Consider the following 26,734-nt stretch of genomic DNA (forward strand, 5'->3'; position numbering starts at 1 on the left):
TAAAGCAAGCTCTAGATTCTAAACCTAAATTTTAAAATAATTACAATGAAGTACAATCAAAAATGCAATTCCTCGATCACATGAGCCACATTTCACCTGCTCATTGACTACCTTGTCGGACAGACAGTGGGGGCCTAGAGTAGAGAATAGTGCCTCCTCGTCTGATGCCCTTATGGAAAATAAATTCTGGAAATCAGTTCTGCAGGAGTCCCTTTGAAGAAGTAGTGCAGTGACAGACTGGTCAACACAGGCTCTGCAGTCAGACATCCCCAGGGTCAAGTTCAAGTTTGAGTGTGTATGGCCTCTGGCATGTTATCTTATTCCTCTGAACTTTTCTTTCCTCATCGGCAAGATGGCCGTCATCATACCCACCTCACAGGGTTCGGCCGAACAGACAATAAATGATCAGTAAATGTGAATGGATGCAGTAGGTAGTTTCCCCGAGCTGCCATAACTAAGCACCGCGAGCTGGGTGCTCTCACAGTTTTGGAGTTTGGAAGTCTGAAATTTAAGTGTCAGCAGAGTTGTGCTCCCTCCAGAGCCTTTTAGGAGAGGGTCCTCCACTGCCTCTTCCAGCTTCCGCTGGCTCCAGTGTTCCCTGGTTTGTGGCAGACTCAGCCCATTCCCCCAAGGTCCTTATGTGGCTGTCTTCTCTCCGCGTCTCTTTGCATCTTCCCTCCTTATAAGAATGACTTATAATGACTTAGGGCCCACCCTAGTGACATCATCCTACCTTGACTGCACCTGCAAAGACCCTGTCTCCAAATAGAAGGTCACATCCACAAGTCTGGGAAGTCAGACCTTTAACACATCTTTTTGGGGGAACACGATTCACACCACAAGAGTTACGATGAGATGATTCATTACCAGCTGTGGGCTGTATATATGCTGTGGTTGACGTGGGTCGTGCCTGACGGCATTTGCCCACTGATGGAAAAGCGTTGAGGAATTGTAAGTTTGGGTCAAGTCCATTTGCCATCATCTCTGTTATCCCACCAAGCCGTCTGCGGCAGAAGTCATGGAGAATAAATGATTCAAAGCCACTCCCTACTGTTTTCATTTTACGTTCCTCCACTCCGAAGCTGCTGTGCCTCCTGGTTCCATCTCTCTTTTCACAAGACAGATTGTTTGCTTCGCTTTGCTTGGCTTTTTTGTTTGGTTTTGTGGGCTAGGCGCCTCTGGCTTTTCAAAGGCTTTTACAAATGGGTGCGGCTTTCTCCCTCTTTCTGTGAGTCGTGTTATGGAGTCCCAGACCCGTCCAATGGAAACAGAGAGCAGCGTGTCATGTTCATGAACGAAACCTTTGATAAATGTTCCTTTTAAGTGTTTGGTTGGATTTCAGCCTAAAAAAAACAAAATTGATTGAATGGGACATGATAAAAAAGTCTCTTAATTCTATCTGATGAGGAAGGTCGATTGCTCTGTTGCCCCCCCAAAAAGAACGAATAAGCAAGTGATGAGTGAAGTCTGGGTGATAAAACACTGTTTTTATTATTTATTCTCTGTAAGGTGTTTTTTTTTTTTTTTAATTTTAAGTCTCGCCAAATGCTGAACTTGAAGGTAATGGGCAAGTTCTTTTTCTTCATTATAAAAATCTTATCTGGGATGCACGCCTCTGTCAGCCTGTGAAAGGACCTCTTACCAACCCCTCCAGATGCCAGCTGAACACAGTTGTATTTTGCTACATAGTCCAATGTAATTAGGTTAATTAGTCATTTTCATTTAGCTTATTAGAAGGCTAGAAATCCCTTTCCCTCATTTGGAAGATTAAATGGGGCCGTTGTATTCAACCCAGGGCTTCAAGAAAGTGCATCCTGGACCCAGTCCAGCAGCTGGGGACACTGATCAGAGTGTCATTTGCCCTGTTGAGTGGTGACACGGAAGGGGGTAATGGGTGTGCAGGAGGGTTAATGGTGGTACAAGCTGGAGGAAGAAGATGGGAGCCAGTTCCTCAGCACAGAGAGAAGTAATTACAGCAGAGGCAGCTTTTCTCAGCCTGTCAAGAGCCCTCCCACTGGCCACGCAGATGTCAAACTTTATTAACTGAGCATTTTCTAAGTGCCGAGCAGCCTGCGAGGCCCAAGGCATACAAAGATGCCTAAGAAAGTTCTTGCCTGCAGGGAACTCACCGTCTTGTGGGAGGTGATGGGCAAGTAAACCAGCAAGTGTGATCCAGTAACTGTAGGAACCCTGAGAAAGCACCGGGGAGGGTTTTATAGTCTTCAGAGCACTCGTATCTGCATCAGAATATGAGCTACGCAGACAAGGATGACTTGGCCTCATTTTCCAAATGAGAAAATCAAAGCCCACGAAAGTTTAAAAACAGTCTCTGAGTCACAAGAGGCTCCTAAGGGGGGCAGGGTCGGGGGGACGCTGAGACCAGAGCCTTCACCTCCTGGAGCTCCCTTCTCCATCCTGCACTGCTCCCCACCCCTCCTCTCAGTACGGGTGATGGCACATCCCCTGCTAAGTGGCCAGGGTGAAGTCATGGGGCCATGGACCCCATGGGAAAGGGCACATAAAAACAGGACATGCGTTCATCTGCTTGGGAAATAAGCCAAGGCAAGCCCAGGTCAAGGGTCTCTCTCCTTCTCCACTTTACCTGCCCCTGGTCACAAGTAAGACTTTTCTCCTGCTTTCTGACACATCCCACAATCTCCCCTTCCAGACGTTGACTCCTGCTGACCCCACCCTACAAGATGCCCCTCCCTTGTCTTTACCTCTGTCTCTGCCCAGCAGAGTTCTGTATACCTACTAAGGCCTCCCTCCTCTCCTCTTTCTCCTTAACTTAGGACCACAAGCTCCTTGAAGACATGTGTTCTTTTTTGTTTTCCTTTGTATTCCCAAGTACCTGGCATGTAGTAGACATTCAATAAATGTTGCAATGAATGAATGAATGCATGCATGCATTCAAATATCAAGAGTGTATTGGGATCCTAAAAATTCATGGCATTGCAGTAGGTGCTTTGGACATAGTCTGGCTTTTAATATCATCGAAGAGACCAAACTTACAAGCAGAGTTGAATAGTCATGGAAAGGTTGCAGATAAATGTCCAAGTGACTAATGTTTATGTGGGCACTCTGGAGAAATGGAAAGGGAAGAACCCCTACCCAATATTTGGTTCCAATGTCAAGACTGATGATGCCAACACATACCAAGAGTGTATTAAAGGGTCTATTATTCACATAGTGAGTCTTTCTGGGAGAGCAGGGGAGCTCCCAAGCAGTCTGAAAATGGCTTGAGAGCCAGGGAAGGAGACCACCTTGGAGTTTTTTGGTAGTTTAGGATTGGGGCCAGAGTCAGTATTCCGGTACATGGGCGGGAGTTTGCATGCTACAATCTCCCTCCAGCACCAGAGGAGAAAGCACCAATACTCACTAATCAGCTTGCCCAAACATGGAGCAGAAAAGGAAGAGGGAGGGATAAGACTTTAAAGCTGTCAACAATCAAATATCTAAAAATTGAGTCAGACCCTTTATTGAAGAGATCAACTCTACAAATGATTCCAAGTAGCCCACATAAGGAGGATGGGGAGGCTCTATGTTTTTGGTTGCAGAGGATGAACCTGAGAGAGGTTGCTGATTATGAACAGGACTTTAACAACTTGTAGGAAGGACCCTAACGCATACTAATCAGGACCAGCACAAGAACAGGAAGGAGTGGAATTTGGGGGAGGAAAGAACGAGGACCTGTCTGTCCCATGGTGAAAGCAGAACAAACAGGGAGTTGAGTTGGTAACGAGTCTGGCACAGTTCCAAGGTTGGCCACAGATACTCTTGGACGCAGGAGTAGGGAAGCAGGACGCCCGGTTCACTGGAAGGATCGGAAGGAAGGCACTAAATGAAGACATTTGATGTACCAAGTTATGTATTTGAGCTTCATTCTTATGGAAACAGGCAACTCAGGAAATGTTACGTTGGTATTAACACAACATCAGTGATGCTAGGGATGTCTTGAGAAAGAACTTGACAGGAGTTGCCGGTAGAGTGAGTACTGAAAGGAAGGAGTCAGAGACTTAAAAGGTCTGACCTCCATGACCAAAAAATTCATGGCATCCCTTTTGTCCCTCCTTCCAGGCAATACCCAGCAGGTAAGGGCTGCTCAATCTTTATTTGCTAAACTTTGCACATTATTGGTCCAGTTTGCTGAAGGTGACTTTATCAAAACCTTTCTGCTAGTACCTGGGGGAAAAATCCAAAACTCCAGACAGGAGAATGAATGAGACAGAATTATATCTATACTATTATCTTATTCCTTGACCCTACCCACCCCCAAACACCATGAAAATTATAGCTTTCTGGAGAAATTGCATTTCAGAGCAAGATTCCCTTCAATTTCTCAGGCACTTTCATCAATGGAAGGATTCTATAATCTGGATCGGGACATTGAGGGATCTGCCAAAAGCTGGAAAAAGTTTGTGGAATCGGAATGTCCTGAGAAGGAGAAGCTTCCACAGGAGTGGAAGAACAAGACAGCCCTACAGCGCCTCTGTGTGATGAGAGCCATGCGGCCCGACCGGATGACCTACGCCATGCGGTACGGGACACGGGAGAGTGGGGAGCCCCAGGGAAGGCATGGGGCAGTCTCAGCAATGCCCGATGAGCAGAGCTGAGCACAAAGGTCAACCCCATAAGGCCTATTGCTACGTGTTTGCCATGTATTTTCTTAATACCTAAGTGCATGATTTGGAAAGAGGTACTCATCAATATCAGCCGTATGAAAGATACTGGACACACCCGATGTGGTGGGAGATGATGGTACTCAGAGGTTCATCCACAGCAGGAAGAACATCTCTCCCCTCCCCCTCCTTTTTCTTCTTCTTCCTCTCCTTCTCCTCCTCCTTTTCCTTTATCTTCTCCCCCTCCCCCTCCTCCTCCTCCTTCTCATTCTTTGTCACGACCCTCTTCCTCTTCTCCTCCCCCTCTCCCTCTTCTCCTTCCTCTTCCCCTCCTCTTCTTCTCCTTCTCCTTCTCCTTCTCCTTCTTCTTCTTCTTCTTCTTCTTCTTCTTCTTCTTCTTCTTCTTCTTCTTCCCCCTCCTCTTCCTCCCCATTCTTCTTCCTCTTCCTCCTCCTCCTCCTCCTCTTCTTCTTCTTCTTCCTTCTTCTTTCTTTCTTCTTCTTCTCCTTCTTCTTCTTCTCCCGATAATAGCTGTCGTACTGAGTGTGAAGTGGTATCTCATTGTGGTTTGATTTGTATTTTCCCAATGACTAATGACAATGAACATCTTTTCACATGAAAAAAAAAGGGGGGGGGAGAGCATCTCTCTGACCACAAAGAAGGGAGAGAGAAGGAGCGGAGGCTGTAGCTGAGGTGGTAGAAGGATGACAGGAAACTGAGGAGGATCTTGTGTGATGGCATCTCTTTTCTCTGAAAAGTTGGGAGTAAGGTCATCAGGGGAGTCTATGTGCCAGAGGCAGTGGCAGTGTTGGAATTCGAGGAGGATGCAGAGTTTGAAATAGAGTCTGTGACAAGTGGGAGAGAAGGCCGACCAGGGGAACCCAAAGAACTCCAAGCAGCATTGAGGGCTCCGCTAGTTAAGATCCTGCGTGTGTAATGGCACCAGTCTTCACCGTTGGGTGGTTCTCCACAGCAACATCCAACAGCCCAGGTGTAGATGCAGTTCAGTAGGTCTGGAGCGTGGCTCAGTTCAAGGCAGGGGTTAGGCAAGGGGTGAGGGTAGGGGGATGAGGATATTGATGAGATAATGATTGGACATCAAGGTGCGTGCAGTCTATAGGGACCGAAAGCAGATTAGCAGCTGCCTGGGGCTAGATGGTGGAAACAGGAGTTCTTCAAGTAGGCAGGAGTAATCTTATTTGGCATGACGAATGTGTTGTAAAACTGGATTATGGTGAAGGCTGTATAATTCAGTAAATATATCAAAAATTAGTGAATGGCATACTTAAATAGGTTTTTATGTGAATTGTACCTCAAGAAGTTTTTGGTTTGTTGGTTTGTTTGTTTGTTTGTTTGTTTAAGGTTATAGGCTGTGGAATCTACACTGGATAGGAAAGAAGTGAAGAGAGTAAGGGGATGATTTGATTTGACTGATTGACTTTAATTTTTTTGAGAAAGAAAGAGCATATGCAGGAAAGAGGGGAAGGGACAGAGGGAATGAGAGAGAGAATCTTAAGCAGGTTCCACAGTCAGCAAGAAGCCTGATGCTGATGTCATGACCTGTGTGGAAATCAAGATTCAGTTGCTTAAACCGACTAAGCCACCCAGATGCCCCAAGTAAGGGAAAGATTTTTTTTTTTTTTTAAAGAAAACAGGGAGGACAAAATGCTGAAAATCCTACATCAGTCTTGGCACCAGAGCAGGCAAATCAGAGGTGGAATAAGGGTCCGTTGCTGAATTGCTGATAAAAGGCTTTAGTCAGAGGGTGGGATGTTCTCAGTTAAGGTTTCAGATGTGAAAAAGCCCTCAAGTGATGACAAGGATGAGGTGTGGCCATGAAATCAGGTGGCTGAATGCGGGAAGAAATGAAGATTAAGAATCAGGAGGATTGTCCACATGAATGTCGACATCGCTCGGGCTGCTAAAGAGATGGTCCATGAGTCAAGGGTTCAGGGAAGTACTAGAGTGACGAGAGGAACAGTAGGTGACATCAACCTGCAGGGGTCATGGGAATGCGGCCAGGGGAATGGGGGTCCACGGACACCCCAAGTATGGGAAGCCATGGTTTAGAAACAACAGTCATCAGTGAGGAAGACCATGATCCCACCTCTCAGTCCTGAGGTAGGTCAGAGGCAGGAGAATGAGCCCAGTGGAAGAGACTACAGAGAGAATAGTGTCCTTGGGGAAACATTAAGGCCAAGAGTTGGACCCGATGACCAGTAAGTGGTTACAACTGCAAGGCTTGTTTGGCATAACATGGGACAGTCTGGAAAGGAACATTGGCCAGTGGAATAAGATAAAACAGATGGTGACAGAAGCAGGAGAGCATAGGAAGGTGGAGAGCCTTAAATCTTGAGCGGGGAAGGAGGACCATAGGATGTAGAAGACGGAGGATGCAGCTGTGCCTGCAAGCTTCTAGAAAGCATTGATCCTGGTCATCTTCCAGAAGATGATGGTGAAGGGACAGGACACCCAGCCTTCCCAGGGGAGTCGGGTGTGGCGTGTACAGATAGGGATTCAGCACAAGGCCTGATCTAGGACAGCAGGCAGGTAGGAACGGCATAGCTTCTAAGTGTCGACTTAACAACTAGGGAACTGGAAGTTGGCCGCAGCTCTGTAACTAACTACCAAGCCCATGACCTTGAGTACATCCTGCCAGGTCTGTAGGCCTCCCTGTCTCCAGCATCACAGGTCTGTGACAGATACACATGCATGTGCTTCTTTCCCGGCAGAGATTTTATTGAGGAGAAGTTGGGAAGCCAGTACGTAGTAGGAAGAGCACCAGACTTCGCGACCTCGTATGAGGAATCAGGGCCAGCCACACCCATGTTTTTCATCCTGTCTCCAGGGGTGGACCCTCTGAAGGACGTGGAGAATCAAGGTAAGAAATCATCCTCTTGGAGCTGAGGCTGCCCTAGCCCCCACGGACTTTCACTCCTTGCATCCATTGGTCTCTCTTTTCCTGGCTCAAAGCTCAGTACACAGTACCCAGTATTTGCTAACATAGAGAAGTCAGAGTCATGGCAGAGCCAACACTAGAGGATCTTCCCTGAAGGGGGGACCACCCAGGGCGGTTCATGGAAGAGTCCATGCTAGCAATTTACCAGGAGACCTTGTCCTACCACCCACCCACCCACCTACTCACCCTTGCTTTGGCTGGAGTGGTCTTTCTTCAAGGCTCCTACTGCCCTGAGAATAAGGTCCAAACTCCTTAACGTGTCTCACAGGGAACTTCATCCTCCTGTCCCTCCCTCTTTCTCCTTTCCATTAGTAGTTGCCTATTGCTGCTGTAATGAATTACTGCAAATCTAGAGGCTTAAAATAACATGAATGTATTCTTGTACAGTCCTGGAGATCAGAAATCATAAATGGGTCTTACTGCCTCCTTCTTTTCCTTAGAAAGACTCCTATGATTATACTGGGCCCACTTAGATAATCCAGGATAAGCTCCCCATCTTGAGGCCTTATATTTACTCACACTACAGAGTCCCCTTTGCCCTGTAAAGTCCTATGTTCATAGGTCCTGAGGATTAGACCATGGACATCTTTGGGGATCTACCGTTCTGCCTACATTCCCCTAATTCCCTCTTTTGCATTCTACATGGCACCCATTCTCCCATGCCTGCTGTGTCCCCTCCTGAATCCCCCTACCAGACCAGCTTCTATTCATCCTTCAGATCCTGATTTCAAGTCACCACCTCCAGGAAGCCCTACTGACTTCCAAGATTCTAGGTTCCCCTCCCATGTGCTCCTGGAGCACCCTTCTTTATGTCCATCACCTTATAATTGTCTAATGACCACTGTGTCTTCCTAAGAGAGTGAGAGCTCCTTGGGATCGGGTGTTCTTGTCACCAGGATATCCCTAGTTCCTAGAACTGTGCTGGGTACTCAAGAAATAGATACATTAAATGAAGGAATGAGCAAGTGAATGACAAAACTATAACCCTGGCAAAACGACAACATTTCATGAAGTTAAATAAAGACCTGACAGGTCAGAGCCCAGGCCATACAGCTCCAAGAGCAGTCTCTTCATTATGCAATGAAAGGACTCCACAGCCTATGCCTGGTGCTTGGGGGTCATTGAGATGAGGCTAACTCGGTCCTAAAGAATGGATAAGATTAGCATGCTGGGGGCACCTGGGTGGCTCAGTGGGTTAAGCCTTTGCCTTCGACTCAGGTCATGATCTCAGGGTCCTGGGATCGAGTCCCACATCGAGCTCTCTGCTCAGCAGGGAGCCTGCTTCCCCGTTTCTCTCTGCCTGCCTCTCTGGCTACTTGTGATCTCTGTCAAATAAATAAATAAAATCTTAAAAAAAAAAAAAAAAAAAGATTAGCGTGCTGGGGTGGTTCAGTCGGTTAAGCCATGCAACTCTTGGTTTCATCTCAGGTCCTGACCTCAGGGTCATGAGAATCAAGCCCCATGTCAGGCTCCACATTCTTTAAAAAAAAAAAAAAAAAAGGGAGAAGAATGGGTAAGATCTATGGGAGGAACAAGAAATATCTTTTTTATTCTCTGATTTTATGTATATTTTTGTAGTCTCCTAATAAATTTGCGTGATACTTGCATATTTTTAAAGTATGGATAATAAAGAATTCAAAACGAAAAGCAACAGTTCTCAGCTCCAGCCAGCCCTCCCCATACCACCCCTTTCCAGACACTTGTTTTTTGTTTTGGGGGGGTTTTGGGGTTTCTTGTGGGGCTTTGTTTTTGTTTTTGTTTTTATCAATTTCTGAATTTAGTCCTCCTCGTGGTTCCTGCTCTATTTCCTACTAATCTTGTATCCCTAGTTTTTTTGTTTTGTTTTGTTTTGTTTGTTTTTAAGTTTATTTATTTTAGAGAGAGAGCATGAGGGGTGGGGGGCAGGGAGAGAATCTCAGGCAAACTCCATGCCTAGCACAGAGCCAGTGCAGGGCTCAATCTCATGACCCTCAGATCAGGACCTGAGCTGAAGCCCAAAGGAGTTTGCTTAACTGATTGAGCCACCCGAGGCACCCCTTTTATCACAAGTTTTAAATTGATCAATTCTAGATATCTATTTACATTCCCTGATATAAAAAATAAGAGTTTCACTCCCACTATTGCCCACTCAAGACCGTCCACTTCTACCACATTTTTAACAGCTTTACTGAGACATCATTCATATGCGGTATGATTCGCCCATTTCAAGTATATGATTCAGTTTGCTAATATTTTCAGAAGGCTATGCGACCATCACCACAATCTAATTTTAGCAAATTTGTGTCTCTCCCCGCACCAGAAAAATCCTACGTCTCTTAGCGAGTACTCCCTATCTCATCTCATGTCCTCCCTAGTCCACCACCAATTTACTTTCTGTCTCTAAGGATTTGCCTGTTCTGGACATTTTCTAGAAGTGAAATCGTACATTATGAGGTCTTTCATTGATGGCTTGTTTTACTTAGCATAATATTTTCAAGGTTCATCAAGGTTGCAGCTATAGCATATACCATTCCTTTTTTATGGCTGGATAATATTCCCTGTAGATCAATCAAGCAAGTATTATCTTAACAACTATTAAGTCTTCTGATCCAGCACTATAGAATGTCTTCCCATTTATTAAGATCTTCTGTAATTTCTATTATTACTATTTCATAGTTTGGGGTGTATAAAGTGTTGCATTTTTTTTTTAACTGAAGTATGATTAACAGAAATTGTTACATTAGTTTCAGGTGTAAAATACAACGATTCCGCATTTCTATACAATACTCAGCGCTCGTCACAGTAAGTGTACTCTTAACCTCCTTGCATTTCTTGAGTTCAGTTCATTCCCGAGTAGTTTGTCCTTTTTTATTCTGTTGTAAGGTGGGATTATTTCCTTAATTTCATTCTTGGAGTGGTCACTGCTAGGGACTTTTGTACATTTTTGTATATTGGCCTCCTATCCTACAACCTGACTGAACATGTTTATTAGTTCCAATGATTTTTCTGAATTCCTTAGGGTTTTTTTGCAGATACAAGTTTAGGTGATCTACAGAAAGATAGTTTTACTTCTTCCTTTCCAAACTGGATGGCCTTCTATTTCTTCTTCTCGCCTACTTGACCTGGCTAAAATTTATAACACAATATTAGGTAGAAATGGCAAGCTTGGACATCCTGGGCCTATTCTAGATCTTTGAGGAAAATCATTCAGTTTTCACTATTAAATATGATGTTAGTTGCAGGTTTTTTATAGATACCCTTCATCAGATTGAGCAAGTTTCCTTCTAGTTTGATGAGATTTTTTTCCTTTATCATGAAAAGGTATTGGATTTTGTCAAATGCTTTTTCCATATCCATTGAGATGATATCATTTTGTCCTTTATTCTATGAATATATTACATTAATTGATTTTTGGAAGTTAAAGTAACCTCGCATTCCTCAGATCTTACTTGATCCTGGTGTATGATCATTTTATATATTGCTAGACTCAATTTGCATATGTTTCTTTGAGGATTTTTACACCTATGTTCATAAAAGATAATGACCTGTTGTTTTCTTTCCTTGTGATGTCTTTGTTTGCAGTATGAGGGAAAAATTAATAACCTATACATGAGAATGATTTGGGAAGTGTTCCTTCCTCTTCTATTTTTTGGAAGATTTTGTGAAAGATTGATATTAATTCTTCATGTATGATAGAATTCATGGTGAAACCACCTGGACCTGAGCTTCTCTTGGTGGGAAGTTTTTAAATTACTACTTCAATCTCATTTGTTATAAATCTACTCTGATTTTCTATTTCTCCCTGAGTGAGTTTTGGTTTTTATTTCTAGGAATTTGGCCATTTTTTAAGATTTTTTTTAAAGATTTTATTTATTTATTTGACAGGGATCACAAGTAGGCAGAGAGGCAGGCAGAGAGGGGGGAAGGAAGCAGGCTCCCCACAGAGCAGAGAGCCCAATGCAGGGCTCGATCCCAGGACCCTGAGATCATGACCTGAGCCCAAGGCAGAGGCTTAACCCACTGAGCCACCCAGGCACCCCAGAACTTGGCCATTTTATTCAATTATCTAATTCATTGGCAAACTCCCAAATTTTGGTATCTATACTAAAATGTTTACTTCCTTGGCATGCCTGGGTGGCTCAGTTGGTTAAACATCTTACTTTAGCTTAAGTCATGATCTCAGGATCCTGGGATCAAGCCCTGTGTCAGGCTCCCTGGTCAGCGAGGAGTCTTGCTTCTTCCTCTACCCCTACCCCGTACTCTGCTTTATCTCTCTCTCTCTCTCTCTCTCTCTCTCTCAGATAAATAAATAAACAAATCTTTTTTTAAAATGTTTACTTATGGGGTGCCTGGGTGGATCAGCACTTCTAAGCATCTGTCTTCAGCTCAGGTCATGATCCCAGGGACCTGGGGTCGAGCCCTACATTGGGCTTCCTGTCTAGCGGGGACCCTGCTTCTCCCTCCCCATCTTATGCTCCCCCTGCTTGTGCTCTCTCTCTCTCTGGCCCTCTCTCTCTCTTATAAATAAATAAAATCTTTTTTTTTTAAAGTTTACTTCCTCTATTGGCCGTGTTAACTTTTAAGCAATGTTAGTGAAACTTAATGTTTTATTTTGTGACTTCTAGATCATTTCTTTTGACTTCCCTCTGTGTAAGCTGAGACCAGTTTTCTAACTTAATTCAGCTGTGCTTTTTCCATAGACAAGGATGAATATATATTCATTCTACTCTGTTACCATCATTAATCTTATTCATGCCTAGTGCCTAGTCTATGAGTTAACTGTAATATTTGAAAACCAATAGCATTTATGTCATAATTAATTTCCACATATTAGTCACCAAAGAGGCAAGTAAATATGCCGGGATGACATTTCCTTCTTCGTGGACCCAATGTCCTCATCTCTAGGGGACTCTCAGAGAAGAATGTTCTCAGCACGGAGTTTCAAAGTCATACCAAATTTCAGTTTGCTTCATGTATATGATGATTTTCTTGGATAGCCTTACGTTTTTCCTGGAGTTTCTGAGTGTCTTTTCCTTGTTCTTGGGAAAAGAAACAAATGCCCCCTCTGCTGTTATCATGGCTTCATGCCTCTATTAATCGTATACGTTGTCTAGAATCCAAGTTATCCTCCTTGAGAATGTTCCACCCAGAGCCCACTTGCGTTCTGTTCTAAAATAGATAACTTGCATGCTAGCCGCCCTGGATTTACTCTTTCTATATTCTAGTCAGATACTATCATTTTGGGGATCCTGTATCTTTTACCTTCAATTTTTACCCTAGTTTTGCTAGCATGCGCCATCAGAAGAGAATCATAGGAAGTAAAAATTCTGTATCCTTGGGTGGCTAAAAGGCTTTCATTTTGCCCGTATACTCTTTCAGTAGTTTTGCTAGGTGCGAAATGGTTTTTCCAGAATGCATCCGCATTGCTCCGTTGTCTTCAAGAAGTCAGTTGTGTTCCCTTGGGGTCAGATGCCAGTAGGGCGCTCTTCTTCCTGTAGTGGTGGTTACCTGTTTCTGTGCTGGAAACTTGAGGATCATCTCCCTAGCTTGTGTTCTGAAGCACTATGAGCTGTGTTTAGTGGGTGTGGGTCTTTTCCATTCATCTGTTCAGCACTCAGCATGCCATTTTAAGCAGAAAAGTCAGACCTTTCTTGATGTCTGGAAATTTCGCTCTGTTATTCTTGGTAAATATCACTACCATTCACCAAGTTGCTCATCCCCAAAACCTTGGAATCAGTCGCCTTAAAGACTCCCTCCACCACCCACCACACTGAGTCTTATTGATTCTACCTCCTAAATCCATTTCAGGCTGGTCTTCTTGTCTCTAGCATCATTGTTGCCTTCCTGGTGTGAGTCACCATAACCTCACTTGGACTGACAAAGGGGCCCAGTCTTCTCCCACTGCCTGCAATCTTTGACCACTCAGCAGCCAAAGACATCTTGCTAAACCTCAGATCTGACTGTATCACTCTCCGCCTTAAAACACTCCAGTGGCTTCCCTTTGTTCTTAGGGAAAGTCTGGTACCACTGGCATGATCTATGTGGCTCTGCACAGCCTGGCCTTTCTGCCAAGCCTTGGCTCTTTCCTTCCCCCAAGCTCACTCTACTCCAGCCACGCAGTCCTTTTAGATCCTCAGCCACACTATGAGCCTTCCTGACCTGGGCATTTTCACAAGAGATTTCTTTTATCAGAAATATTTCTCCCCAGCCATTCAAGACTGCGGCACCCACTCACCCTGCAGGTACCAGCCTCTTCCGACCTCCCTGCAAGACCAGTGATTCCCTGTTATGCATGTATTTGCTTCAGAGCATTCAATACACTTTTAATTAAATATTTCTTTTAAGGGAACTTGGGTAGCTCAGCTGGTTAAGCGTCTGCCTTCGGCTCAGGTCATGATCCCAGAGTCCCGGGATCGAGCCCTCATGGAGCTCCCTGCTCAGCAGGGAGTCTGCTTCTCCCTCTCCCTCTGCTGCTTGCTCTCTCTCTCTCTCTCTCTCTCTCTCTCAAATAAATAAGTAAAATCTTTAGAAACTAAATAAATAAATACTTCTTTTATCATTTTAACTGAGGTTTGCCTACCTGTTTGTCATTAAGGTCCTCAGGTCAAGGACCATGCTTATCAGTACCTAAAAGTGTAACTAGCAGAGAAAAAGCACTCAGCAATTATTTGTGAATTAACACATGAATGAGTGTCGTAAGAACTGTTGTTGTCGCTGAGTTGTTCCCAATTTTCACATTTTATAGAGTTCTGTATTCTGTCTTCTGGAGGTTTAGTCCTTTCGTATTGGCAAATTCTAGCTGCCTCATTTTGGTCCAGTATTTTCCTTTTTGGAAGCTCGCATATGCCCTGTTTATGAGCAATTTCCTTCTGTCCTTTGCCAATTGACCTCCATCTCTTCCATCACGCACTTCGAGGCTTTCTGTCATTGCGGGGACACCGACCTCTCCCTGAACCATATTGGTTATTTGTCTCTGAATACATTATCTCAGCCCTGCCCTTGGCCTAATCTCAAGCCGTGTTTCCTTACTGGAGGCAATATTGCTGCTCATCAGCCACAGATTACTTAAGCACCTGTGCCTCCTTCTCTCTCTCTCCCTTCCCCGTGCCTTCTTGATGGCTTCATTTATTTTCTAATTCACCCACTTAGAACATAGACTCTGGCGACAGCCGTGCTTTCTGCATCTTGAATCAAATCAGATTGCCTGATGGGCTCCTCTTCTCCAGTTTGGAACCTATACGACTGACTCACACTTCCCTCCCTCTCCCTCCCTAGCCCCAGCGTATTAAGGAAACTTACTGTCTCTGTGTTTGGGGAGAGTCTGTGTATCAGACAGTTCACTGTTTCACTCCGCGTAGACGCTTACAAAGCTTGGCATCCTTTCCCATTTTTGAGTTTGTGATTTATGTTCTGAACTCCTTCATTTCTCTGTCCCTTTGTTTCAACATGGCAGGTTTTAATATTGGGGAGGGTTTTAAAACCTGAGAGTCAGGGCACCCGGATGGCTTAGTTTGTTAAGCATCGACTCTTGATATCAGCTCAGGTCTTGATCTTGGGGTCATGAGTTCGAGCCCCACAGTGGGCTTCATGCTGGGCGTGGAGCCTACAAATGAATGAATGAATGAATGAGTGAATGAATGAACCTACCTACCTACCTGAGAGTTAAGTGAAAGCTTTGTTGCCTCATCCTCATGCCACCATCACCCCCTACCCCCAACCCAAATGCACTGAACCCACAAAGTCCCGTGTAAGATTTTAGGAGTTCTCGAGTCCCTACATCTCATCCATTGACCCTTGATCAGGAATCTATGCTTTTCTGGCAGCTTTGTGCCTCTTAGTCTCCTCCAGGATTTTCCTTCCTCAACAGCTTTGGAGGAGGAGGAGGGAGAGGCGGGGAGGAGGACAAAATTCCATCCACTTTCCATGGCTTCTGTTCTAACACAAAACCTAGCACCATCCACCCCCACTGCTTTCCTTCTTGCCTTCTCAGATTAATCCCTTGAAGTGCTTTAATGTAACCCTCTTTGCCTTTCTCTTCATCACCTCCTTCCTGAATGAGCCACACTTCCTTATTTCCATACATTCTCACCTTTGCTTCTTTCAAAAGCAATCACCCATTTTTCCCAATCACCCATAATACCTGCTTCCTAGGGCTACGGTAGGATAGAAGTGAAATCTCGGACATGAAAAGACTTTGAAATGTTCAGAGCACAGTAGCGTCGTACGGCATTCTAACGAAGATGATAATTCCTCTGTTCTTTGAGGCAGCTCAGCTGGCTCCTTCCTCTCTGTCCTTGAAGCATGGCTTCATCCGTGGCCCTCCCAACCCACAACTCCCCTTTCCACCCTAACTCACAGGCAACTTCTCTGTCTTTCACTTGACTCTCTCATCATCTTACTCAGTCTCTCTCCTCCTGTGTTCAGTTATCTGGCTTTAACAAATAATTCTGTAATTTCTACCACCTTTGCCTTCCACTGTTTCCTTGTTTGCTCTCTCCAAGGTGCTGATCAGAACTCTGATTTTTTTTGCAAACCTGCTACCCAGTGTGTTCAAAGAACGTATTCAATTTAGTGTTTCTGTAGCCAGATTACCCACACTTTGCATGCAGCCTCCTTCCCATTGTTCCTGGCTCTATTCTCTTTTCTTTAATAGTCCATTGGAACTCAGTGAGGTGGGAGCAAGTGCAGTCTCGGAAAACAGCTTCAGGATTGGGGGAATATTGGTTTTTGTGTTGAGAGAGACTCACTTGTTCATGTGCCAGGGAATGGGAAAGTGAATAGGGAGATAAAGGTTGATGATACAAGGAGAGATGGGATTCGGGGAACAGACGAGGGAAAGGAAGAGGGAGGACACATCTTCCGTTGAGCAGGGATGCAGATAAAATGGCAGAAAATTGAAGGAGTTCCTGCCACATGGCATATGTTTCCCCAGGGAAGTAGGTAGTGAAGCAGGTTGCTGGGAGTCGACGGAAAGATTGCCAAACAGCATTGAGGATGAGAATCATGAACTTGGGGTGGCTCCAAGTCCCCAAATGTCTCCCTTCCTATCTTGTTAATTCATCTAGGATTGGATGGATTTAGCAAAAGGGTGGCACAGAAGCAGAAGGGGCACTGGAGTTGAAGGTTTTGTAAGATCTTCATCCTAAAGGATTATTGAATCCATATTAAAATAAGAGAGAGGTCAAGGTGAAGGTTAGAAAAAATAGAAGAGCCAATGGACTGGGCATTTCACTGAAGCAGAGTGACAGGTAAGGAGGGATGGAGGGAACCGACTAGAGAGGAGAAAGCAACAGTAGTAGACATGAATGAAGAATTTGTCCGACATGGTTCTTGACGATCGTAAAGTTCTGGGCACAGCCATGGGGAGTGAGTAACGGAAGTGGACGGAGTTTGGTTCTTTGAAGATGTCGACACATGAGACTTGAGGTTGGCTGAGTCATCCATTGTGACCTTGAGTTTTGCCTGGATAATGCTGAAACGAGACATATGGAAGATTTTGACCTGAGCCCCCAGTGGAAATGAATCTCACTGGGAAGTTGGTGGAAGGCAGAGAACATAGACGTTAGCAGATAATATAGCCAAATGACATGTGCTTAAAAAGAAAGGGGGCTTTTATACAAGGATGGGAAGAAATAACCTGCAAGTGAAGAGGAACCTAGAAAAACATTCCCCTTCCTCCTAGCCCTGTGGATACACGGAACTCGGAAGAGGGCCACAGAAGGTGCCACGTCCTCAGAGACAGACAAAGAAGCATGCTGGAGAGGTGTGGAAGGAGGTTTACGATGGACACAATCTGGGTGACACTGCCACCCAGGTAGTGGGAGTGGGGAGGCATGGAAGCCATGGTGCAGAACAGCATGAAGATGAAAAGCCACGAGAACATGGCTGGCATGAGGGGCTTGCTGGTGACGGTGCAGGGAGCCCCAAGAGCCTCAGAGTTGCCAGTGGAAGGACCCTGCAAGTTTGCCCCAGCACATCATGGGGCTGGCACGTTTGGTCCTTGCAAATCCTATCAATGCTTCCCCTTCTCAACTTCTCCACGTCAGCCTCATCACCACACCTCAAGCCTACACTAACACACGCTGAGCCCCCCGTGCATGCCAGCCTCTGCCCCAATGGGTCCCTGCAGTCCGTGGTTTGCAAACTGATCTTCAGCAAGAACCTCTTTTCCTACATCTCCCTGACAAAAGAAATTGGCTCTTTTGTGAGTAGGAACCTCACGGAGGCTGTCTAATAATCCCAGCACCTTTTATCCTGGTACTTTCTCTGGAATAAGTTGTTTATATTGCCGGTTCCAAAGCTGACATCAGATCTATTGCCAGCAAGGATTTATGGTTTAATAAGGGTGTTTCTCGGGCTCATCTCAGTTGAATCTCTAATAACTCTTCTCGCTGCAGAAAGTCATCATCCTTCGTCTTGCACAGACTTGGGAAAGAGACTCTATACCTTTTCTTAGCATTTAAAAGAAATATCCAGTATTGACAGTTTTGTTTAAATTTTTTGCACAAAATATCGAATTGCATCTTTCATTTTAGTTCCCCTGAAACAAAATGTTTAAGGACATATTTTTTAATCTTCTTTCTGTCTTTCTATTTCTTTTCTTTTCTCTCGCGTACTTTATCTTCCTAGAAGAAAATTGCTCCATAATTCCTGCGTGGCCGTAGATACACTTTTATGATCCTCTGTCTAAAGAATATTATGTAATTTCTCTAAATTTTATTGTACGGGGCTAATTGCTGACATCCCAGCAGAAGTGGTCCTCACTGCTGAGGCTGGCTGCGTTGTGTGAAGTTTCTCCTGGGCCGGCAGAACACGCAGTGAGATGGCTGTGATGTGTGTCCCTGTAACAGGTGCCCTTCCCAGAACGCAGAGCATCTCCACCTGCCGAGCCAAGCCCTTTCTTGTCCTGCCTTTTGCTCCTCTTTGCTCTCACTCATGCAAAATGAGGAGACAAGACATTCCTCTGTGTTGAGGAACAGCAGAGGAGGCTAATACGGAGTAAAGACCAGGAAGCCAGAGCTACCTGAGTCTTACCCCAACCAGGCATCCCTCCCCGTGGAGGTCCAGGGAAAATCCATAGCCTGGAAGCCATTTCAGGCTCTAGGGCAGCAGACCAATGCCTGGTGTTCAAGCAAAGCCACACCAAAGGGCATCATCACTTCACTCCACCCTTGGGGACTCAGTGAGGGTGGTGGGGGTTGATGTCCAACAAGTGCTTCCTGTTGTTTGGGAACAGAGAGTGGGAAGAGGTATCCCTCACCCCCCAGCATGCTCCTGAGAGGAAGAGGGGAAGGGTATGAGCGTTCAGGCATGCCTGAGTTCGAGCAGTGGTACGGCCATGGGCCTCTCCTTGTGACCACAGGACAACAACAAAGATGGCAGACATGAGCGAAAATAAGGACAACTCCACACCCCTTTCAGGTAGAAAGCTCGGCTACACCTTCAACAACAGGAACTTCCACAACGTGTCTTTGGGGCAAGGACAGGAGGTGGTGGCTGAGGCAGCGCTGGACCTGGCTGCCAAGAAAGGTCACTGGGTTATCTTGCAGGTATGACCCCTGTGCCCTGTTCAGGGTCATTCTTGGCCCCACAGCTGTCTGGAGCTCACAGGGCAATCTCTGGGCTCCTCTGTCCTCTCCGCCCCTCTTCCCTGCCTTTCTTTCCACACCCCTGCCCATCTCACTGCCTGATCCTCTCTCCGTCCCTCCTCTGGGGTCCTCCCCACCGCTCCCCACGACTCCTTGTCCCCTGCCCCTCACAGCCCCCTGCCCCCCTAACTTCCTGTTTGGGGCCTCCTCGGGGAGTAGGTATCCAGCTGAAGACCGTGGGAACAGGGTCTGGTAGGTGAACCTCTTCCCAGACGTATCCCAGAACTTTCCACCGCTCTGCCCTTCTGCTGTGCCCCGCGTTCTGTGTTCTTGGTTACACGCATGACCACGACAGCACACTTGTAACTGGAGCTCTGCCTCTGCACCTGGAGCTCATGCCTGCGGGCGCCCATCTGGGATGTCTCCTGCTGCTCACTTCACCGAACTCACAAGACATAAGGGCCGCCCCTCTCCTGTCGCCACCTGTCCCCTCATCCCTGGCTTATGCACCTTACCGGGGAGCTGGTGTTGGGCCAGAGCTCTACTGGGGTGCCCTGGCTGAGCTGAAGGGACTTACCTGATGACCGTGCCCTTCACTACATTCCCTTAAGGAGACACCTACTCCTTAATCCCCTTTGCGCCCAGTGCCTAGGGCAGACAGAGGCAACACCCTCCGAAAGCCTGCTCGGTGACAGACTCGAGGAAGAGATCAGTGCCAGGGAAAATAAACAAACAAAAAAGGTCACTCCCATCCGGTCCTTGCTCTGAGTCCCTAGAACTTCTGTCTCCTGACCCCTCACTGCGTCACCACTGGCCACAGCAAGAACAGCCACCCTGAGTTGGGGGGCTTCGTCCTTCCTTTCCCTGGGGCTCTTTGTCCAGAAACTCAAAAGACAGTGACAGCTTGGGATCCTACTTCCTCCCTCACAGGCTGGCAGGATGAGACCCCATCCTGGGCCCTCATCCTTCAGGGACCCACTCAGCCATGGGGACGGCAAACAGAGAGCCTTTCCTCCCTTGGCACAGAGCGACCCCAGGACGCTTGCATCTGCTGATGTCCTTTCCTGAGAGCTCTCCCAGCTTAAATTCGGGAATTGGAATTCCTGCAGGAGGAGCGGAGGGCCTGGCTAAGGTGGCCCTGGCTTTCCCAGGCAGCCCCTCTGGAGCCTCGGCTCCAACACAGGGCTTACAAATGAATTCCTTAACAAGTGCTCATTTCAGCAGCTGCCCCTCACGCTTATGTAGTGGTTAGGGTACACAAAGCCCTTTCAAATCCATTAACTTTGGCCCTTTGCAGCGAGTCTGTGAAATAAGTAGGGCCAATATTCTTGTTCTTTCTCCTTTTATAGAAAAGAAAGCAGTGCCCAGAGACCAGCTGCCGGGGCCAAGTTTAAGGCTCTGTGGGCAGGCTTCCTCCAATACTTCTGGAGTTTTCTCTCCCCATCATAATGGAACCTACCACAAAGGAGCCATCCTGGCTACATCCTGGATTCTACAAAGTAGTGCTGAGAAACAAGTGTAGGTTCAGACAGACAGGCAGGAATCACATGGGGCAGGGCGGGTGGGGAGGTGGGGAGAGAAGGGCGCAGATGAAGGAGCCCGGCTTGGAGTAGGAAGCCTTCCCAGCGTGTGAGCAGCAATGCCTCCCTGTGTTTTAGGAAGATAAGTTTGGCAACAATTAGCAGAATGGCTGGGAGAGAGGGAGAGAGGACGCAAGAAAGCTAGCTAGAAGTTTAAATCAGTGCTTTTCACATTTTAACACACATACAAATCACGGCAGGATCTGATTGAAATGCACTGATTCAGGAAATCTGGGTAGGGTCGGAGAGTCTGCATTTCTAGACGGATCCTAGGGAAGGCAACACTCCAAGTCCATGGGCCCCGCTTCTGAGTTATCAAGGGTTCAAATCCTCCGAGTGTCAGAGGTGGGGGTCCAGATTTGGAGTGTCTGGACCGTGCGTTCCAGTCTCCCAATGTAGCCCAGCACCTTCAGCTCTGCCCGGATCTTAGTAGAAATGCAAATGCTCGGGCCTGCCCTAGACCCAAGGATCTTGTTTGTTTTTGTTTTTTAAGATTTATTTATTTGACAGATCACAAGTAGGCAGAGAGGCAGGCAGAGAGAGAGGAAGGGAAGCAGGCTCCCCACTGAGCAGACAGCCTGATGCGGGGCTCGATCCCAGGACCCTGAGATCATGACAGGAGCCGAAGGCAGAGGCTTTAACCCACTGAGCCACCCAGGTGCCCCAAGGATCTTGTTTTTGAGAAGCGCTGCAGGGAATCCCTGTGCAGCGTCAGGTTTGAGCCCTGTGTGCTGGAGAGACTTGGGAGATCAAGAGAATAGGGTTCAGTTGCCAGAGATGGCCAGGTCCCATCACTGGGAACCCAAGACACCTGCTGCGATGAGATTTATTTGAAAGCCAGCCCCCTGCCGCCACTGCTGCCTTCCTGAAACCGTCTGCCGCTAACAAAACTAAGCAAACGCCTGCGTGGGGTGGGTGGGTGGGGTTTTCCTTCCCACTAGAACATACACCTGGTGGCCAAGTGGCTCAGCACCCTGGAGGAGAAGCTGGCAGAGCACGCGGAGAACAGCCACCCAGACCTCAGGGTCTTCATCAGCGCAGAGCCCGCGCCCTCCCCAGAGGGCCACGTCATCCCCCAGGGCATCCTGGAGAATGCGATCAAGATCACCAACGAGCCTCCCACAGGCATGCATGCCAACCTGCACAAGGCCCTGGACAATTTCTCTCAGGTACCTCCCAGGGCGGACGGGAGCGGGGCGGACGAGCCGCGCCCCTCACCATGGCCGGCTGACCTGCGTCCCAGAGCATCCAGCTGCCAGGAGGGCGGGAAGTGGGGGGACAGGCTGTGGAGCTGTGTGTCCGCTCTGTGACGGACCTCCCAGTGCCCGCGGAGTACAGCCCCGCTGTCAGTTCCCCAGTACACTGCGGGTGGGGAAGGGGAGCCAAGCTTGGGGGCCTGTCTTTGGCAAGAGGCGTGGGCGAACCCTGCGCAGGTCTCCCTGCTAAGGAGATACCCCTTGAAGGAGAGGGCGTGTTGCTGTACATCTAAGGGACATGCTACGCCGGCTACATGCTTATTGGCTGAGCACGCTGGGGACGGGTGCACGTGTTCCCACGAGAACACCTGCCATCATCAGGCATCCCGAGCGTCCACGTCACATAACCCGGGTGTCAGATGGGGGATCTGGCCTTGGGACGTCGCCACGTGGTAGGCTTTCACAGCGTGGTCCCTGGAGCAGCAGAAGCTGCTGGGAACTTGGTAGAAGTGCAAATTCTCAGACCCTCCACCACCACCCCCAGACCTCCTACATCAGAAACTCTGGGGTGAGGGCCCAGGAACCTGCGTTCTAGCAAGCCTCCAGGGGATTTGCTCCAGGGCGAAGCTGAGAGGATCAGGACAGAAGTTTCAGACATAGGCCACCGCGTACTAGAACCTCCCTTTAGTGGGAATCTGAGACTTGTGTTGCAGAGCGTGGATTTAAAGGCAAAAGGGGCCCGTGGGCTACTGACTTTATATGTGAGGGTGACTTGTGAGGTCTGCGGCTCAGGCTTTCTTCACCTTCTCAGGAAGGTGGCCTGTCTTGCTGTCTCTTCCTGGGGGAGCTCCCACTACCTGGGAAGTGGAATCCACAAAGATGTTAAAGCCAGGAGATCGGGGGCTATGGAGCCACCTTGAAGTCCATCCGTCACCCCGGGCCTTGGTGGAGTCCAAGGGGAGGGTTCTAGGATCTGTCCTCTCAGGCGTTGTCTTCTAACAGCCCCCACAGACCTCTGGCTCCACAGACCCCACACTCACAGACTCACTCCCAGTCCCAGAGCAGTCACCTCGGGAACCTGAAGGAGGACTCTTGTCACTAACCCAACATAAACCACCAGGACTAGGGGCCCGCTGGGGTCTGGTCTAACTTAAACTTGACGACTATATGGTAGTCAGGATCTGAGGAGATTTCCTTGAGTGTGTGAGATCCCCCATAGCTTGGAGATCAAGCAGCCCCGCTTGGAGGGGAAAGCTTCCAAGGAGAAGCAAAATGTGGCCAGCCTCCTTTCTCACTCCCTTTCCCATCCCAACTCCAAAACCCACTCACAATCTGGAACAGGAAGTGGGGAAACATTACCAGGAGATTCGAGATCTCTTTGCTCGACGTTTTATTAAGAAACCCCTGCTTGTTGTAACAGAGTAGAAAATAGGACTCTGTCTTGTTCGTGGGCCTTTTCTTCCCTTTCCTTTATGTGCTTTTCTTTTTTTCTTCCTAAATAAGCCTTCACTAAATTCCTAAGTACCCCATACCAGTGGTCAGAACTTTTAAATTTTCCACATTTCATATTCCATGTAGGGGAAATGTAACATTCTTAAGTCTGAAACCTACAGCCTTCTGTCCAGGAGGCAGTGTCTGGTTCCAAAAGCAAAACCATATTTTCTAGAATAAATGACACAAGATGGGATCGGGAGTGAGACAAAACATAAGAGACTCTTAATCTCACAAAACAAACTGAGGGTTGCTGGGGGGAAGGGGGTTGGGAGAGGGTGGTTGGGGTTATGGACATTGGGCAGGGTATGTGCTATGGTGAGTGCTGTGAAGTGTGTAAACCTGGTGATTCACAGACCTGTACTCCTGGGGCTAATAATACATTATATGTTTATTTAAAAAAAAAAAAGTTGAGCTAAAGATAAAAACAAAACAAAACAACAACAACAACAAAAAATTTCTTCTGCCCCGAAAAGTCACCGGTTGCCCAACAGTGTGAACACACATCACACCACTGAAATGGACACTTAGAAATGGTTGACCCAATAAATTGTATGTTGTGTATTCTACCGGGAACTTTTTTTTTTATTCATAATTGAAAAGTAAAAGGCACTGGGAGGCAGTTAGCTAACTCTCTTGAAGGACACACAGACCCCTCTCTGACCTTTCGCCTCGAGGGTCTTGGACAGATCCAGGGAGAAGGGCAGGAAGGTGTCTCAGATGCTGGGCCTCCTAGTAATTAATATTACAATATTATGCCTCAGTAGGATTATCACCATCTATGAAGGCCTTCTGGCTTCACCTCTCAGCCTCTCCCCAGACCCTTGTTCTTGGGTTTCTGTCCCTACAAGCCCCACGTCCCATCTGGGTTACCACGGAAATAAATCCCAAAGGATGCAAGCTTTTCCTGGTTTTTCAGGCCCTCCCACCGTTGGGCTTTGGCCCATTTGGGTAACTCATTCTGAGAAAGAGAGATAGATGTGGGAGTACAGTCATTGCTCACAAGTGTTTTAATTGTTCCATTCTGCTTTTATTAAGTGCCCCAAAACAGAGGCCTGGTTACTACCCCTATATTTACTCTGTTCCTTCAGAGCCCTATTTTAGTCATTTAAGGGACAAATGGCAGAATGGAGCTCTTGGATCCCTACTGACCCTGCTGTTGGGGACGATCATTCTATTCTGATACAAATAGAACAAATTCTATTTGTTTGAGTGTGCCACCGTCAACCAGGACTCTTGTCTTTGTGCTTCGAGTCCTTTTTTAGCAGAGCCCAGCGCTTGCGTGACTCAGTCCATGAAGCGTCTGCCTTCAGCTCAGGTCACCATCCCAGGGTCCTGGGATCAAGTCCCACATCAGGCTCCCAGCTCAGCAGAAGCCTGCTTCTCCCTCTGCCTCTGTCCATCCTCCCCCCCCACTCATGCTCACTCACTCATTCTCCTCTCTCTCTCTCTCAAATAAATACATAAAATCTTAAAAATAAAAAAAATCAAGTATTTCTTCATTAAAAAAAAAAAAAGTAACAAAAGAAGCATCCTACATCCAGAAGGCAGTTAAGGTCTTGCTCACATAGGCAGTGACTTGTCCTTCTGTGACACCTCTGACCTTTCCTAGCCATAGCTTTGTGCCCAATATGGTACCCAGCAAAGGCACAGGGGGACCGCCACATATCCAGGGAGAGATAGGGACTGTCCTGGGCTCATCATGGAAAAGTCAGAGCTAGTAAAAGCTGAACTGGTCCTGTCTCCTCTGCTTCTGCCCAGGTGAGCGAAGTCTAAGGACCAGTCCTCGGACGAAACAGCAGGACTCAACCCAGTCCAATTGGCATGAGCTTTGAAAGCGTCCCTTGTAGGCTCTGCCTGCAGCATCTTGCTCCTTCCTGATTACAAAGGGTCTCACTTAGGGGAAATTCTTGTTCATTCCAGGCAATGTAAGGATGCTTGTCCTTCCACACCTTCAAGATGCACACTTTCCCCATCTGCCACACTGTCACCACCGACCCCCTTAAAATCTGCCAAGCACAATCCCATTGCCTTCCTCTGCACTGTCTCTTGCTTTCTATTTCTTCCTTCTGTCCCTTCTTTAATCCCCTCTTCATAAGCCTCACCCCCCCCACCATCTTACGCACGGCAGGCGGGACCCCTCTGCGCTCCTGTTCCCGCAGCCTCGTGGCTGGTCCCCCCTGCTTAAGTTTAGGGGATCAGGTGGTATGGTGAAGGGCCTGGGATTCCTCTTTGTCTCAAGGCTCTGATTCCCATCCTCCCCCTCGGTCGCACCGGCCGTGACCACACCTGCTCTGGTTCCACTGTGGGCAAGAAGAGCGCACAGGAAGGGGAGAAATCCGAGATGATGCTATAGGAGTCCCTACCCACACCCCCGCACAAAGTGTCACTCCCATGTCCCACGCGACCCTCACGACCCACGGCCCCGTTTGCCATCAGCTATGCTGGGGGACTTAACTGGCACACCCAGGGATGCAGACGTCGGTTGCAAACCAAACCCTGTAAGAACCTGAATCTAAAACCTTAACTCAGATTTTAAACTAGAGCCCAGCCCCTCACCAAGGTCCCTTCGGACCCTAAGCCCGCGCCCACCCGCAGGGCAATCTGTAGTCGGACTGTAGCTCCAAATCTAACCAGGACCTACAGGAAGCTTTTCCAGCGCAACTTCCAACCGCCATAACCCACGCGCTGGTCCGCGCGGCGCAACAGCAGATCTGTGCTAACGTCGGAGGCCACACCTCCCTTGCAGGACACGCTGGAGATGTGCTCCCGGGAGACGGAGTTTAAGAGCATCCTTTTTGCTCTCTGTTACTTTCACGGGGTGGTGGCAGAGAGACGGAAGTTCGGGCCGCAGGGATGGAATCGTTCGTACCCCTTCAACACCGGAGACCTCACCATCTCTGTAAACGTGCTCTACAACTTCCTGGAGGCCAACGCAAAGGTATAGAGTCTCCGGCCAGTGCCGCGGGGGGGCAGGGGCGGGGCCACCCCTCAGAAGGGTGACGCAGTCGGCACAGGAAGAAAGGGCACGCGGTGCGAATGGTCTACACCCTCTCCGAGTACAGGAAGGAAAGGCCAACCCAAGGGTAGCGTGAAGCCGAGAAGGGCATCACAGTGAGGTTAGGGCTCAGAAAGCTCAGGAAACCAAACCAGCGACTCATGCCTGGTGCGAGTGAGTCCCTTGAGTCTCTGTCCCAGGACCCACCAGACCATGCCCACCTGATACCTGTTCTTGGTTGAATTAGCCAATTCTCTCTCTTCTCTGTTATGTCCATTTCATAGAAAGCTTCTACTAACAGCCCATGCCCTTCCATGTAAGGGA

The 26,734-nt window shown here is 47.5% G+C and overlaps 1 protein-coding gene across 1 annotated transcript in view; it reads left to right on the forward strand.

The window, feature by feature from the left end:
* The window catches only part of LOC111161130 (dynein axonemal heavy chain 9), a 317,708-nt gene that overhangs the window by 254,720 nt on the left and 36,254 nt on the right, over nucleotides 1-26,734 (forward strand). The window contains exons 60-64 of the mRNA XM_022524635.1: nucleotides 4,344-4,537; nucleotides 7,352-7,500; nucleotides 18,979-19,106; nucleotides 21,667-21,894; nucleotides 26,162-26,353. Of these exons, the coding sequence (XP_022380343.1) occupies nucleotides 4,344-4,537; nucleotides 7,352-7,500; nucleotides 18,979-19,106; nucleotides 21,667-21,894; nucleotides 26,162-26,353 (891 nt within the window). The remainder of the gene's footprint in view (nucleotides 1-4,343; nucleotides 4,538-7,351; nucleotides 7,501-18,978; nucleotides 19,107-21,666; nucleotides 21,895-26,161; nucleotides 26,354-26,734) is intronic.

This window comes from Enhydra lutris, unplaced genomic scaffold, assembly GCF_002288905.1.
Source record: "Enhydra lutris kenyoni isolate GAN:26980312 unplaced genomic scaffold, ASM228890v2 scaffoldscaffold82, whole genome shotgun sequence".
In the NCBI taxonomy this organism is placed as follows: Eukaryota; Metazoa; Chordata; class Mammalia; order Carnivora; family Mustelidae; genus Enhydra; species Enhydra lutris.